General features: G+C 39.0%; 1 protein-coding gene across 13 annotated transcripts in view; it reads left to right on the forward strand.

The window, feature by feature from the left end:
- Positions 1–16,653, forward strand: part of LOC122548888 (focal adhesion kinase 1) — a 511,554-nt gene that overhangs the window by 227,393 nt on the left and 267,508 nt on the right. For all 13 annotated transcript variants that reach the window (XM_087986664.1, XM_087986658.1, XM_043687803.2 and 10 more), the window contains one exon: positions 15,216–15,436. In XM_087986664.1, coding sequence (XP_087842790.1) covers positions 15,248–15,436 — 189 coding nt within the window. In that variant the 5' untranslated portion in view covers positions 15,216–15,247. The remainder of the gene's footprint in view (positions 1–15,215; positions 15,437–16,653) is intronic.

A 16,653-nucleotide genomic window follows, 5' to 3' on the forward strand; every position in this document is an offset into this window, starting at 1 on the left:
GGAGGGATTTCAGGGTTTTTGTCCACAGATTTCTGAAAATGACAGGACAAATTAATAAGGTAATTAAGAAGGCATTGTAGTCATGGATTATAACAGTAGAAAGGTTATGTTGGAGCTGTAAAACATTGCTTAGGCCACAGATTGAGTACTGTGTGCTGTTCTTGTCACCACAGCTTAGGAAGGCTGTGATTGCACTGGATGCGGTACAGAGGAGGTACAAAAAGATATTACCTGGGATGGAACAGTTTAAAAATGAAGAGAGGCTGGATGTGTTTTGAGTTGTTTTCCTTGGCTCAGAGAAGACTGAATGGGGATCTGTTAGAGGTGTATAAGATTATGAGGTGCATGGACATGATGGTTAGGAATCTGTTGTTCCCTTATTGAAAGGTCAATAACCAGTGGGCATACTTTATAAGGCTAAAGGTAGGTTTAGATGGAATTTGAGAAATGTTTTTTCACCCAGCAGGTGGTGGGAATGTCTGGGAAATGCCTCAGTAGAGGCTGGAAATCTTTAAACCTTTTGAAGAGTACTTGGCTGATTGCATGAAATATCATTACATTCAAGGCTATGGGCCAAATGCTGGATGTTGGGAGTAGTGATGATAGGTTGGCACTGACTCTATAGGCCAAATAGTTTTTTTCTGAGCTGGGTCTGAGAGATTTATTCTTGAAATTTGAAACGTAAAATTTTTTTTTTGGTTCTGTTACAGTCCATGCTAGTTGTAAGCATTTTGTATTAACCTGTTTATATGTGTTCTGACACATTTCCAGCACAGGTGGGACTGGAAACTGGACTTTATAGCTCAGAAGTTATGTTTTCTTTCAAGTGTTATAATAATAGCATGAACATGTTTTTATGTCATACAGTCCCTACAGTGTGGCAACAGGCTACTCAGCCCAACAAGTACACATTGACCCTCCAAGCGCATCCCACCCAGTCTCATTGCCTTATCCTACCCCTGAGTTTCCAGTGGCTAATCCATCTAATTTACGCATCCTTGATACTATGGACAATTTAGCATGGACAATTGACCTAACCTGCACATCTTTGGATTGTGAGAGGAAACCTGAGCATCCAGAGGAAACCCACGCAGACGCTGGGAGAATGTGGAAATCCCACAAGAGATAATTGCCTGAGGATGGAATTAAACCTGGGTCCATGGTGCTGTGAGGCAGCAGTGCTAACCACTCAGCCACCTTGCCACCCTTGCGAAGTCATGACTGAGAAAGGACTGGTAAGGTTGAGAAACTAGACTGAAGAGGGGAATAAGGCCACATATAAATGAGTTGGTCTGTTCTGGGTGCTCTATATCTGTCTAATATGTAATTATATGCATCATTAACTGAGGAAAGCATGTATTTTCATTGGTTTATTATGATGCAGTGTGTGAAGTACCAATGCACAGTCACCCTTGCTGCAGTTGCTGTTAGTGACAATTATTGGTATGTGTAATGTGCTAGAGGATTAATTTTTTTATTGAAAGCTTTTTTTTTAACTAAATTATCAAAGTACAAAAGATAATACAGCAATCTTATGGTACAACAACAATAAGAATAAACTGTCGACTACTCTACAGAACAAACCAAAACTATCACAGAGATACAGAACAATCTTCCCAGATTGCAATTCAATAAATAATTAAACATAAATTAAATTAAATTAAATTAACATGAATTGAACTAAACTAACAATGTAATTTAACTTACATACTTGCTGTCCCTCAGAGGCTCCCACAAACGGGAGCATCAGCTAATATACCCATATTTATTTATTTATTCAGGCTTCCTCCTTCTGGACCCCCGGGCAGCCAAATCTGGCCTTCATGACTACACACAGGCCCTAAGTCCATGTCTATGTGGTTCAAGAAGGGCCGCCACGTCTTATAAAATAGTTCCGTTTTCTGGTGCACCATATTTGGATGAAAGTCCAAGGAGACGGGCTGCATCACTAACTTACGCCATCCCATAAGACCCGGGGAGTTTTCCGAGATCCAGATCATTAGAAAGTTCTTCCTTGCACAATACATGACAATGTTGAATAGCTTCTTCCCGTGCTCATCTAGCGAAGGCAGATTTGGCTGTCCCAGAAGGATGGATACCAGATCGGCCTTAACTTCCATTCCCAAGATCCTCTCCAACACATTAGCTATGACACCCCAGGATCTACAGATCTATTGGCATGACCATAAGCAGTGTGTGAAAGTACCGGTGTCTGTTTGCATTTAGAACACCTTGGGGATACTCCTTTCTTAAATGTTGCTAGTCGTTCTGGGGTTGAATGGGCCCTATGGAGAATCTTTAGTTGCATAGCCTGCGCTTTATTGCAAATTGAAATTTTTTTCACGTTCTCCCAGATATCCTCCCATACTTCCAACAAGATTTCTGTTCCCAATTCTTGATTCCAGACTCCATAAAAATCTTTCCATATCTTCCAGGGTACCCCCTCTCTGTAGATAATAGAGAGTATTGACTGAAAGACTGCCAGAGGATTAATTTTAATATTGATTAAAAAATAGCAATCAAACAAACATAAAAATTACAGAATTATACTCAACATTTTTTGTTTTGCAAGCACGGCTGCTTGAGTAGAGTCTGTAGTCTGCCTACAATGAACAGTCAAAGGAACATGCTGTTGGATTTGATAACCAATTTTTGGGACATACAGCCACTGTACCTGACATCATGCTGGCACCGAAATTCATATAGTGAGGTTCAATTTTGTAACAGGCAGAAAGTAATTTTTAAACTGAGGGCAGCATCCTGTTAAGGGAAAATACTACTGGCATGAATCCTGCATATTAGTGCTGGTGTGATGCCAGGGAAATAGTCCATTTGATATCTTTATTTGATTCCAAAGTCGCTGAACACTTCTGAGTGTGCTAACTATTTTAAATAATTAGTCAAGCTCATAACATGGCTCATTTACCTTTGCGTATCAATGCATGTTGTTTCCAGCAGGGAACTTGCAAATGAATGCATGTTCAAGACTTTAAGCTCGGGGAAAATATTGTCCCCCATTCTTTTCTCCATGGTAATGCCTCAGTTATTTAGTGGGTAGAAGGTGATGATTTTTGACAACTTTAATATTTAAAGATTAATTACCCCTGCAAAGCAAAGGCTAGTATTCTGTCTAGAGATTATTGAATGATTAAACTCATCAAGTAAAGAATTTGTAGTGCGTCAACTTAGAGATTTTATAATCTAAGGTATTCAAATCATTTTATGGGTTCAGGGGAGGCGAGACGCTGGCATTCATTTGGTATAGATGAATAACTTTGGGTTTGAAGTAATGTTTTTCTTTAATGATAGACTGATTAGAAGGAGCAATCTTGGGGTTTGTATGAGTGGCTTAACTGGATTGTTGTTTTGGAAATAATCTAGCCCCAAATTAACTGTCTTTTGTAAAAACATGGATTAATTAATGATTTTGTGATGATTAAGATCAAGTTTCTGTCGTTCCTGAGGGGTATAGGGCTGCTTTCTCATGAAAGATGGATTACTAGTGATGATTTAACCTGGGGGTCATCATGTCTCAGGTTAAGAAGGAGGGTCCTTCATGGTGACCTCAACTACACAGAAATTGAACCTGTGCTGTTGCTGTCACTCTATATCACAAACCAATCAACCAGCCAATTTAGCAAACCGCTGAGTAAGGTAAGTTGCATTTTGCTAACTTGATTGCATTCTTTGAAGTAATGAAGAAAGTTGAGGAAACCTATCAGGTTGATTTTGTGTATGTAGACTTTCCAAAGTGTTTCATTAAAATATAAAATCATAGACTTGTTAGCAAGGCTGAAAAAAATGGATTAAAGGGATAGTGCAGTTTGGTAAGAAAATTAGGCTAAGCATAGAAAGCAAAGAGTAGTGATTGATGAATATAAGGATGAAAGAGCTTAAGAAATGGGAGCAGGAATATGCTGTTTGGATCCTGGGTCCTGCTTTGCTATTCAATCAGATCATGAGTGGCTTCAACTCCACTTTCCAGTCTGCTCTTCCTCCCATTACACTTTATAGATTAAAAAATATTTCTAATTCAACCTTGAATATAATTGATGTCCCATAGTTTACCATTCTGAGGAAAAAAAAATTCAAAGATTAACAACTTTTTGAGAGAACAGTTTCCTCTTTTTCAGACTGGAGGCCTGTGACCAGTGGAGTACCACAAGGATCAGTGCTGGGTCCTCTACTTTTTGTCATTTATATAAATAATTTGGATGCAAGGATAAAAGGTCAAGTTAGTAAGCTTGCAGATGACACCAAAATTGAAGGTGTAGTGGACAGCAAAGAAGGTTACCTTGGATTACAACAGGATCTTGATCAGATGGGCCAATGGGCTGAGAAGTGGCAGATGGAGTTTAATTCAGATAAATTCGAGGTGCTGCATTTTGGGAAAGCAAATCTTAGAAGGACTTATACACTTAATAGTAAGGTGCTAGGGTGTGTTGCTGAACAAAAAGACCTTGGAGTGCAAGTTCATTGCTCCTTGCATGTGGAGTCGCAGGTAGATAGGATAGTGAAGAAGGCATTTGTATGCTTTCTTTTATTGGTCAGAGTATTGAGTACAGGAGTTGTGACCTTTATAGAGGTTTACAAAATTATGAGGGGCATGGATAGGATAAATAGACAAAGTCTTTTCCCTGGGGTGAGAGTGTCCAGAACCAGAGGGCATAGGTTTAGGGTGAGAGGGGAAAGATATAAAAGGTACCTAAGGGCCAACATTTTCATGCTGAGGGCGGTATGTGTATGGAATGAGCTGCCAAAGGAAGTGGTGAAGGCTGGTACAATTGCAACATTTAAAAGGCATTTAGATGGGTATATGAATAGGAAGGGTTTGGAGGGACTAGATTGGGTTGGGATATCTGGCCGGCATGGACAGGTTGGCCCGAAGGGTCTGTTGCCATTTTCTCTCTCTCTCTCTCTCTCTCTCTCTCTCTCTTTCTCTCTCTTTCTCTCTTTCTCTCTCTCTCTCTCTCTCTCTCTCTCTCTCTCTCTCTCTCTCTCGAAAGTATCAGTATGAGAGAAATTTACAGTGATCTCCAATAGTCAGGGATGTGACTCCTTTTGTTATATACCTGGAATTTGGTATGTAGAGTCGAGAGTATGGTGTTGGAAAAGCACAGCAGGTCAGGCACCATCCAAGGAGCAGGAGAATCAACGTTTTGGGCATAAGCCCTTCATCAGGAATCATTCCTGATGAAGGGCTTATGCCCGAAACATTGATTCTCCTACTCCTTGGATGGTGCCTGACCTGCTGTGCTTTTCCAGCACCACACTCTCGACTCTGATCTGCAGCCCTTACTTTCTCCTCCTTGGGTAAGTAGAGCATAATTTCAAAGATGAATTTGTAGTTGACACAAAATCTGTAAGTATAGTATGTCACTAGGAAGACTTAAACAAGTGAAAGGAGGATTCAAGATGAAATTTTAACACAAAATGGTAGGAAGTAATTCAAAAGATGATAAAAATGATGTAAATTATTTAGTTTCATGGTTGTGGGCATTCTTGACCATTCCTCACATACCTTGAGGAGGTGGTAGTGATCTGTCGTCTTGAGTAGCTGTAGTCTGTGTGGTGGAAATAGCAAAACAGCAACAAATAGGATCAAGGTGGGCAAATGTTTTATTTGAATGCACATAAGGTTTGAAACAAACTATTTGAACAAAAATGATGTTATAGCCATTGTAGAAACATGATTACAAGGAAATCAAATCAGGGGACTAAATATTCAGGAGTAAGTGGCTTTCAAAGGGTCAAGCAATATAAAAGGGTACTGGGCTAACATTGTTTAGTATGGGATAGAATAAGTATGATAGTAAGAATTGATCCTGGATTACAAGATCTAGAATCCATTTTGGTGGAAATAAAAAATAAAAAGGGGAAGAAAACACTGGGAAGAGTAATCTGTAGACTCCCTAGCAATTACAATCCAGTAGGACTGAGAAGGCATTGAGATATTAAAGATGTACAAAAAAGGCAGTGTATTAATCATGGGTGACTTCAACCTTCATGTCGATTGGGGTAACCAGACTGGCAGAGATGGCCTTGGCGAAGGATTCATAGTTTAAATTCTAGAACACTATTCTAGGATTAGGCTGTTTTGGATGTGGCAATGTGAAATGATTTGGGTTTGATAAATGGTATCGTAGCAAAAGATTCACTAGAAACAGTGACCACAGTATGGTAGAATTTAGCATTCAGCTTGAGTGTGGGGAGCTTGGCTTAGAAACTCCTGTGCTGAGCTTGAATGAAAATAATTACAAAGGAATGAGGGCAGTGCAAGCTGGACCATACTGAGAAAATAATTTATCCATAAAGATAGTTAAAAATGGTCACTGTTTAAGAAAACAGTTCATGGCTCACAAGAAAGATTTTAGCTCAATGTGAAGGAAGGTTTCTGTGAAATGGATAATCCAGCCATGGTCCACCAGGGAAGTAAAGGTTAGCATCAAATTGAAAGGAAAAAAGAAATAAAATGTGGTGAGCGCTGGTGGTGTGCCAGAGGATTGGGAACATTTTAAAAACCAACAAAAGATGGCTAAAAACAAATTACCAGTGTTTTGACACTGAATAAACCCGCCTGCTTAATTTAAAACCAGCAACACTGAAGAGATGCATCCTGTAAAAGTTTGAGTGGCCAAGAACTAAGAAAAATAAAAAATAACAACTTTTATTTCTTAAAGTATAACAGAGAGTAAGTAACTAACCACTATTTACAATTTCTTTTTCTAATCTATCTTCTACCTTTCTTCTACTGATAAAACTCCCAATTAAGATTTACAAAACAACACTTCTTATCTCAAAACCAGGCTACTGTAGTTTCTTGTCTTCGGATCTTCTTGTGTCGTCTTTTCCCCTTGTTAGGAATTTGTTTTACAGGTTATTGTTCAAAAAGGTACTTTTAAGTCAGATGTTTATTTCAAGCAGTATGGTACATGTTAGGATTGGCAGTTCTCCTCTCAATTGTTTAATTTCCTCCCGGTCTTATACCCCAGAGCATCGGATTGTATCGTCGGCTTTTAAGATTGTCAAGATACTTTACTCAAACTTGATTGGAAATTGCTATATTTTTTCAGGGTGTAATTTAAACTGGTTGAATTCGAATTTGTTTTTGTCTTCAGGTAACAAGCTAATAGCGATGTTTGACCTAGTGTTACATTGTTACTTCTTGAAAACACTTGGTTTGTGTCCAGTAGTTCTGCTGCTTTTAACTCTCTTAAAGGTACACCCACATATTTATAACAACACAGAAAAAATAAACTGAGGATAAATTAGTAAGTAATATTAAGATGGACAGCAAGAGCTTCTTTAAATGTATACAAATGAAGAAAGAAACAAAGTTAACATAAACTTCTTAGAGAATAAGGCTGTGGAAATAATAATGAGAAACCAGGAAATGGAAGATGAATTAATAAATGCTTTGCATAAATCTTCACAGCAGAAGACGTTTAAGAGCATACTAAATGTTCAGGAGGTATAAGGAGGAGAGAAAATAATTACAATAACAATCTCTGGAGAAAAATGCTAGGAAAACTAATGGAGCGAAAGACTGATACGTCTCCTGGAGTTGATGGGATGCATCCAAGAAAGTAGCTACGGAGCGAACGCATGACTAGGACAGTGATAATAGAGTGGTATTGTCACTAGACTATTCATCCAGCAGCTCAGCCAATGTTCTGGGGACTTGAATTCAAATTTCAAACCAAATATTTTTAATAATCTGGAATTAAGAATCTACTGATGACCATGAAACCATTGTTAATTGACAGAAAAACCCTAATGGCTCACTAATGTTCTTCAGGGAAGGAAATTTGCCATCCTCACCTAGTCTGGCCTCATGTGACTCCAGACCCACAGTAATATCATTTCACTTGTCATCTCCTCTTCTGTGTTCTATGTTGTATTCCATTGTATAAATGGCTATGAAATCTCAACAAAGAAATTAAACTGGACGGACTGCTTGGCATTAATCTAAGCACTGGAAAAGACAATGGTCGAAACAGATCTGTTGGCCCTGCAAAGTCCTTCTTACTAATGTGCGGACTACTGGTAAAGTTGGGAGAGCTATCTCACAGACTATTTAAGCAACAACCTGATGTTGTCTGTAAGGTATGATTCTTTTTAGTATGACTGTGTCCCAGACATTACCATCACTATTCCTGGATATGTCCTGTCCCACCAGCAGGACAGACCCAGCAGAGGTCATGGCACACTGGTATACAGTCGAGACGTTGTTGACTTGGGAGTCCAGACACCATGAGGTCTCAAGCTTCAGGTTAAACATAGGCAAGGATATCTGCTGATTATCACGTACCATCCTCCCTTGGTTGATGACTCAGTACTCCTCCATGTTGAATAACACCTGGAGGAAGGAGGGAGGTGGCAATTGTGCAGAATATTCTCAGGGTTAGAGATTTCAATGTCCACCACCAAGAGTGGCTGAGCAGCAGCTTTATTGATGGAGTTGCTAGACTGCGTCAGCGGCAAATGGTGAGGGAGCCAACGAGAAGCTGCAGATGCATCTCTCTCTGACAGTTTTTGTAAGAGCAACCACTGCACAGTCATTGTGGAGATTCCGCATTCACATTAAGAATATGCTCCGTCATGTTGTGTGGCACTATCACCATGCTACATGGAACAGACTTCAAATGGATCTCGCAACTCGGGCATCCATGAGATGCAGTGGATCATCAACAGTAGCGGAATTGTACTCCAGCACAATCTATAACGTCACGGCCGGCATATCCCCCACTCTGCTGTTTCCATTAAGCTAGCACATCAACCTTGGTTCAATGAAAAGTGCAGGAAAGCGATGCTAGGAGCAGTACCCGACATACCTAAAAATGAGATGTTAACTTGGTGAAGCTACCAATTAGGACTACTTGCATGCCAAATAACAGCAGCAAGTGATAGAGCTAAGCCATCCCACAATGATCAGATCTAAGTTCTGCAGATCTACTACATCCATTATTGAAAGGTGGTGGACAATTAAACAGCTCACTGAAGGTGGAACTCCTGTATTATCACCATCCTTAATGATGGAAGAGCCCAGCATATCAGTGCAAATGATAAGGCTGAAGCATTTGACACAATCTTCAGCTGGAAGTGCCAAGAGAATGAGGTGGGATTTTCAAGAAACCTACAAAATTCTATTGGACTAGAAAGAAAATACTCAGCAAGAATGTGATGATCAGGGAGTCCTGAACTAGGGGTCAAAGTTTAAGGCCTTTTGGACTGAGATGGGGAGCAATTTCTTCACCCAGAAACTTGTAAGCATGTGGAGGTCTCTGCTGCAGATAGGGAATTAGGCCAAATCATTGAATGTTTTTCATTAAGGAGTTAAATATATTCCTTCGAGATCAAAGTATATGGGGAGAAAGCTGAAATTGTGTACTGAGTTGGATGATGAGCCATAATCATTTTGAATGTCTTGAAGAGCTGAACGGCGTACATGTGCTCCTATTTTCTAAATTTCTGAGGCAAGAGTTGAGGATGACACTTCAGTCTACAGAGGGATATATAAGGATGAAGCAAGTTGGCAAAAACTTGGCAGATAGCATGTAATGTTAGAAAATGTACATTTACGCATTTTGGCAGGGCGAAGAAAGTAGGTCAAAATTATTTAAATAGAGAAAGACTGTAGAAAGCTACAGAGCTGAGGGGTTTGGAAGTCTTCATACATAACTCTCAAAAACCAAAAAGTAAGTAATAGAGAAGGTGAATGGAAAGTGATCCCTTTTTTCAAAAAGATGGAATATAAAAATAGGGAAATGTTGCTAAAACTAGTTAGACCACAGTTGGAATACCATGAACAGTTTTGGGTGCACTGTCTAATGGACAGATATATTGGCAAATGGAAGTAGTCCAGAGAGGGTTAACTAGGTTGATCACAGGTACAGAGGGACAGTCTCATGAGGCATGGTTGAGTATGTTGGGCCAGTCAGAGTTGTGGATTAGGAGCATAATCTCAGAATAATTGGTTGCCCTTTTAAGTCAGAGATGAGGAAGATTTTTTTCTTTTAGAGAATAGTGCATATGTGAAATTATTTACTACAGACGGTTGTTCAGGTTGTGTCAGGCTGAGATAAACAGATTTTTAATCGGGAATGAGTTGAAGGTTATAAGGAAAAGGCAACAAATTGTAATTGAGGATTATCAAATCCACCAGTGTCTCATTGAATGGCCTATGTTTTATGGTGCAAAGATTATTTGCGGTACATGGTGCATCTTTTAAGTGAGTGCTTGAACAGATTTGAGGGGCAGAAGTGACCAAGTGAATAAATCAGTTGATTAAAATAAATGGTGTCTGCTGTTTATAGATAGAGGCAAAATTGTAAAAGTGACAGGAAATTTAGCTGAAACTGTCATTAAACACTTTTTTCTCCAGCTGGGGTTTTGAATGCAATTTAGGCAGTATGCATTGGGAAGAATGTGAATGCTTTACAACCGGCAGAAAACAGTTGCTAGAATGGCTTCAGGGAGAGACTGGAGAAGCTTGGGCTAATCTCATAGAAGTGAAGATAAACTGAATTTATTGATGTTGTTGAAAATTCTGAGGCGTGTAGATAGAATAATTAAAAGGCAATTGTTTTCAACAGCCAGAGGGCAAGGATTTAAATAATCAGTGAAAAATCCAGCGTGTGGAAAAAACAGTTTTGTAACTCACATTCACAATTTAGAATGCACTGCCTGACAGATTGATGGATCCCATGGTATCCTTCAGAGCAAGCTGGATATACACTTGGAAAAGGATAAAAATTGCAGAAAGAGCAAGGAGAGAGTGTTAACTAATTGGATTACTCTCTGTAAGAGTTCGTACAGACTTGATTGTCTGAATGACTTTTGGTGTTGTGCTATTCTGTGAATCGGAGAGAAAAGAAATTGTTGCATGATGGTTTAAAAGTTATTGTCTGAAAGGGCAGTGGAAGCAGATTCACTTGCAACTTTTGAAGGAGAAATCGAATACTTGAAGGGAGGAAAATTGCAGTAATGTTGGAAAAAAATAGAGTTTGGATTAATTATGTGGCTGTGTTTAAGGCCTGATATCAGCACCATAGCCAAAAGTCTGGTGAAAGATTTGAGATTCCAGAGTAATGCAATGCTGAATTCTTCATTTTCTTATTTTCTGAAAGATGCTTCCTGCAACCCATCTGGACTTTGCTATGTGTACAGAAATGCACGAATGTGTAGAATCAGTTCTCTGCATTCACTGTAGTGGTTGTATTCTTAAAGCACATTTGTTGACCAATGCTTTTTGCTAATTATTTGGAAGTTCTGCTGTCTGATACTCTTTGTAGTAACTAAGAGTCTGTAACTGCTGTGCTTGTTTTCATATCTTAAATCCTACACAAATACAATTTGAATACCTGATTAATATTAGTTCTTTGATAATCCTGGAAAAAAAAAATTGTATAGGAATAACCTTTTGTGTCAGCACAAGTAATTATGACATTACAGAAAGGTTAGTGTACAGTAATAAATATACAAAGTAAAGTCAATATGAAGGCAAAGATTTTTATTTTGTAAACAGTAACATATATAGAATTGGATAAAGTCAGGTAAGGCAGACAACAGGGTTGCTAACTCATTAGAGAGAGATGACTGGTTGTGGAAAGCATTATCCCAAATATTTGTTATAAAGTATTGATCTTTCACCCATGTTATATGACATTATTTAAATATTTAAGATGTAGTTTGCGTAATAGCCCTGTGATAGGTGTTTGATGTATGGATTGCTCATGCATACTCCATTCCCTCATTATCATCAGCTGTCTGACTATGTATAGTAAGGCATTCAACATGGTTCCGCATGGAACACTAGTTAGCAAGTTTAGGTCACATGGAATCCAGAGAGAGCTAGTCATTTCGATATAAATTTGGTTTGAATTTAGGAGACAGGGTGGTGGTGCAAAGTTACTTTTCGGACTGGAGGCCTGTGACCAACAGTGTGCTGTAAGGGTTGGTGCTGGTTCCACTGTCTTTTGTCATTTACAAAAATGAATTGGGTGTGAGTACAGGAGGTATGGTTGGTAAGTTAGCAGATGACAGCAAAGTTGGTGCTGTAGTGGACAGTGAAAAAGGTTATCTCAGTAAAACAGGATCTTGATCAGATGGGGCGATGGGCTGAGGAGTGGCAGGTAGACTTTAATTTAGATACACGTGAGATGTTGCATTTTGTTAAGACAAATCAGGGCAGGACTTATACACTATAAGTCTGAGAGAGTGTGGGAAGTGCTATTGGGAGTGTGGCCAAACACAAAGACGTTGGGTTGCAGGTTCATAATTCTTTGAGTGTAAAGTCACAGGTAGACAGGACGGTGAAGAAGGCATTTGGTACCCTTGCCTTTATTGGAGAGTGTATTGAGTTTAGGAGCTGGGAAGTCATGTTGCTGCTGTACAGGATATTGGTGAAGTCACTTTTGGAATACTGCATTCAATTCTGGTGTCCCTGCTATAGGAAAGATATTATGAACCTTGAAAAGATTTACAAAGATGTTGCCAGGGTTGGAGATTTGAGCTACAGGGAGAGACTAAATAGGCTGAGGCTATTTTCTCTGGAGCATCAGATGCTGAAGGGTGACCTTATAGAGGTTTATAAAATCATGAGGGGCATGGATAGGGTGAACAGCCAAGGTCCTTTCCCCAGGAAAGTGGAGTGAGTCTAAAACTAGAGGGCAGAGGTTGAAGGTGAGAGGGGAAAGATTTAAAAGGGACCCAAGGGCAACTTTTTGTAGAGGTCAGTGAGTGTATGGAACAAGCTGCTCAAGGAGGTGGTGGAAGCAGGTATGATTACAAATTTAAAAGGCATGTGGATGGGTACCTGAATGGGAAGCGTTTAGAGTGATATGGACCAAATACTGGCAAATGGGACTAGATTAATTTAGGATATCTGGTCAGCATGAACGAGTTGGACTTAACAGTCTGTTTCCATGCTGTACATCTCTGTCTATGATTGTATGAATGGCGTCCAAAGTGAGCAGGATGTTGCTATCAATCCAAAAAGGTGGCCTACCACACAACGAATAATGCAGTAAATGAAATTATGTTGATGTGATGCTAGCTGCTTTGGCTGTACCACCCAAGGTCTGGTGGATTGTATCAAACAACATATAACTGCAAGTTTGCACCAGAGGGAGCACTGACCATTCCTAAGTAACACGTATTTACAGAACTCAAACACAATGTCCAACACGAGATATGCTTCCATGTTCAGGCCATTCTTGGTGATTATTTCAGTGTGTCCTGATGATTATTCTGACAACTAATTTAAGCTTGTTATTCGAGCTTGCACTGTTGCAAGTACCAGAATCTACATACACAGGAACTATTCTTTGCAGACTGAAAGAACATGTTAACGCATTATGGCTGTTTTTACACGGCAAAGCAGGTGACAGTGATTCTCTGGTTCATTATGAGGGTAATGCGTTGACCAATTTGAGTCAACCTGCCTGGATCAAAATTTCCATAGCTTGTCAGTTAACTGTCAGTTATCATTCAACTGGTACATTGACAGTGGCAATGTTTCTACAAATCGGACTCATTTGCCTCTTCTCATACATCATAAATGTTTCCATTTCCATTCATATTTCGAGACAAGAACTTCAACAAAGTATGTCTTTTTTTACAAGTAATAAAAAAAGCGGGAGTTATCCCAGGTGTCCTAGTCGATATTTATGCTGAGATCAAAACAACATAAAACAGATTCTCTGGTCATGATTACATTATTGTTTATGAGAGCTTAACGTGCACAGTTTGAATACTGAGGTTTCTACTTCACAAAAGTAATACTATTAGCTTTAAAGTCTTTGGAGGGGGGGGGCCTTGATTGTCATGAATGCTGTGTAAGTCCAGTTTTTAATAATGAACTGAATGTCTAGAAAATGAAATCTGCCTTTCAAATAATTCTAACAGGAAAAGTTTAATTGTTGTTTTAGCTATAATTTATTCATGATTTTAATAAATAATTTGGCCTTTAAACATTTAATATTAGCAATACCTTTTTTAATGACCACCAACTAGGCACAGTCATAAGATTGAGAATTCTAACTGAAAGCAGATGTGAGGGAGTTAGTGGGCTAACTGTAGAATAAAACTGGCTAGTAATGCTATGATTGATCCTTAACCAAGTGATGCACCATGCATTAGTCATCTCAGTTCAGCTTGGATTAACCTTTGGCTTCACAGGATTTGAAATATAGAAAACAAAAAAGCACAAAACTGCAGTTGCTGAAGATCTGAAATTAAACGAAGTGCTAGAAGCACTCAATTGGCATAATGTAAAGAACAAAGAGCAGAAAGTAAAATTTAATTATGGTTTTATTTTGTGTTTTTCACTACCTCAGGAGACCGAGAGGCTATGTAGTTAATCACATAGTTCGTAACTCACACGGCTGTTGTAATTGCCTATATTAGAGCCACTTGCATATAGCAAAGTCCAACAGAAGGCAGTACTAAATGACCAGATAATTTGTTTTTAGTGGCGTCAGGTAATAAATTTGTTTGGCACGTTGAGAGAATGCTGCTTTACTTTGACTAATGTTAAGAATTTTCTTATGAACCCCTGTGTGAGCATATGGAATCTTGCTTTGACATCTTATTTGAAAAACAACACTTCTCCATACCACACTGCACTTAAATTATGCGTTCAAAGCTTGACACTGGGGGTTTGAATCCACAACTGAATTAGTTGAAACAACCACCAGTGAGACAATCACCGATAGATTATATAAGAAAGCACGGAAAAAACTTAAATAAAAGTAAAAGATGCAGTTGCTGCCGTGAAGATCTAAATTAAAAACAGAAACTGCTGGGGAAACTCAGTAGGTCTGACAGCATCAGAGGAGAGAGAAAAATCAGTTCTTGCTTCAAATTCTGAGGTGACATTTCTTCAGAACTATCCTGAGTTTCTGCAGTGATTTTTGTTTTTACATTAGATAAACTACATTTCTTTTAGCTCTGAAATCTAAGTTGTAATTTTGGTTTTGGTTCATTTTGTTACAACTCACAATTGGCACAAGGTTTGTGTGAAATATTTATGCAATGGGATGTTTGTGATGATGAACATTTTGGAACACTAATAGGTATTCAGCCTTTACTCTGATGTACACTTTCACATTTTGTTCCAACATTTAGTATGAGTTTGATTTTTCTTCATGTCAGAACATGTGTCTACTTTGCTATAGATTTTTGCCTCTAACTTTTAATTTTTATCTCCATAGAATATGAACGACACATAGCATCCAGTAGAAGCATGGCAGCTGGTTACCTTGACCCGAACTTGAATCACACAGCAGGTTCAGGAGCCAAGTCCCGTTTGAGTATGGAACGATCTCCTGGTGCCATGGAACGAGTGTTGAAGGTCTTCCATTATTTTGAGAGCAATAATGAGCCCTCAACCTGGGTCATGAACATCAGACATGGTGATGCCACTGATGTCCGGGTGAGTTAGTATTCTTATTGAACTTAAACTTGTTGGAACACTATCCAATAGGACATTGTTATTAGTTTTATCAATCTTATATTGTTTATCTTTCTTCAAAATTTTACTTAGATTTAGTAAATATCTGTTCTAATGTTCTAGATGGCAGAAGATAAATGATGCATAACACAGTGAGCATTATTTGCATGTTGTCACGACTAATTTGGGTAGTGCAGTGGAAACAAACTTGGGTTAAAAGAAAACACCCGTCAGATTTCTCGACTTAACAAGAAAATAACTTTGTTATAAACAAATTAACCAATCGCAATTTGCCAATGTGAAATGCTAAGTTATGACTCTGCAACTTAACACTCTATCCTTTCTTAAATTTCCCTCTTCGCAAATCTATAATCAGTGACGGACATGACATGTATATTAATAGCGGGACAAGAGAAACAATGATCAGGAAAACACCAGTCTGGACCACAGGACTCAATGAGTTGCTTTTCTTGATTTACATTCCTTATCAGGTCTTTGCTATTGTCACAAGAATTTTGTGAAGCTCTTTTTATTTCTCTGGTTGAAAATTTGACCTTTTGGTGTTTATGAAAGCGTTTTATTCCTTCTTCAAAAGGAGAAAAGTAAGTGGAAGGCAGCTAGTAGAAAGAGATTTCCAGTACATGCATAGAGATTTTCTTTTTGATGTTTTCTCTTTGTTAGGTGGTTCTCTGCTGCATTGACCCCTCCCCACACATGTCATAGTGACCTGATTAGGAGCCATTTAGAACGTTGTTGTTTTAGAGTCATAGAGATGTACAGCATGGAACCAGACCCTTCGGTCCAACCTGTCCACACCGACCAGATATCCCAACCCAATCTAGTCCCACCTGCCAGCACCCGGCCCATATCCCTCCAAACCCTTCCTATTCATATACCCATCCAAATGCCTCTTAAATGCTGCAATTGTACCAGCCTCCACCACATCCTCTGGCAGCTCATTCCATACACATACCACCCTCTGCGTGAAAAAGTTGCCCCTTAGGCCTCTTTTATATCTTTCCCCTCTCACCATAAACCTATGCCTTCTTCTGGACTCCCTAGTCCCAGGGAAAAGACTTTGTTTATTTATCCTATCCATATCCCTCATAATTTTGTAAACCTCGATAAGGTCACCCCTCAGACTCCGACGCTCCAGCCTGTTCAGCCTCTCCCTATAGCTCAAATCCTCCAATCCTGGC

This window comes from Chiloscyllium plagiosum, unplaced genomic scaffold, assembly GCF_037043375.1.
Source record: "Chiloscyllium plagiosum isolate Xiang-an unplaced genomic scaffold, Cpla_swu_hap1 HiC_scaffold_4, whole genome shotgun sequence".
NCBI classification, from domain to species: Eukaryota; Metazoa; Chordata; class Chondrichthyes; order Orectolobiformes; family Hemiscylliidae; genus Chiloscyllium; species Chiloscyllium plagiosum.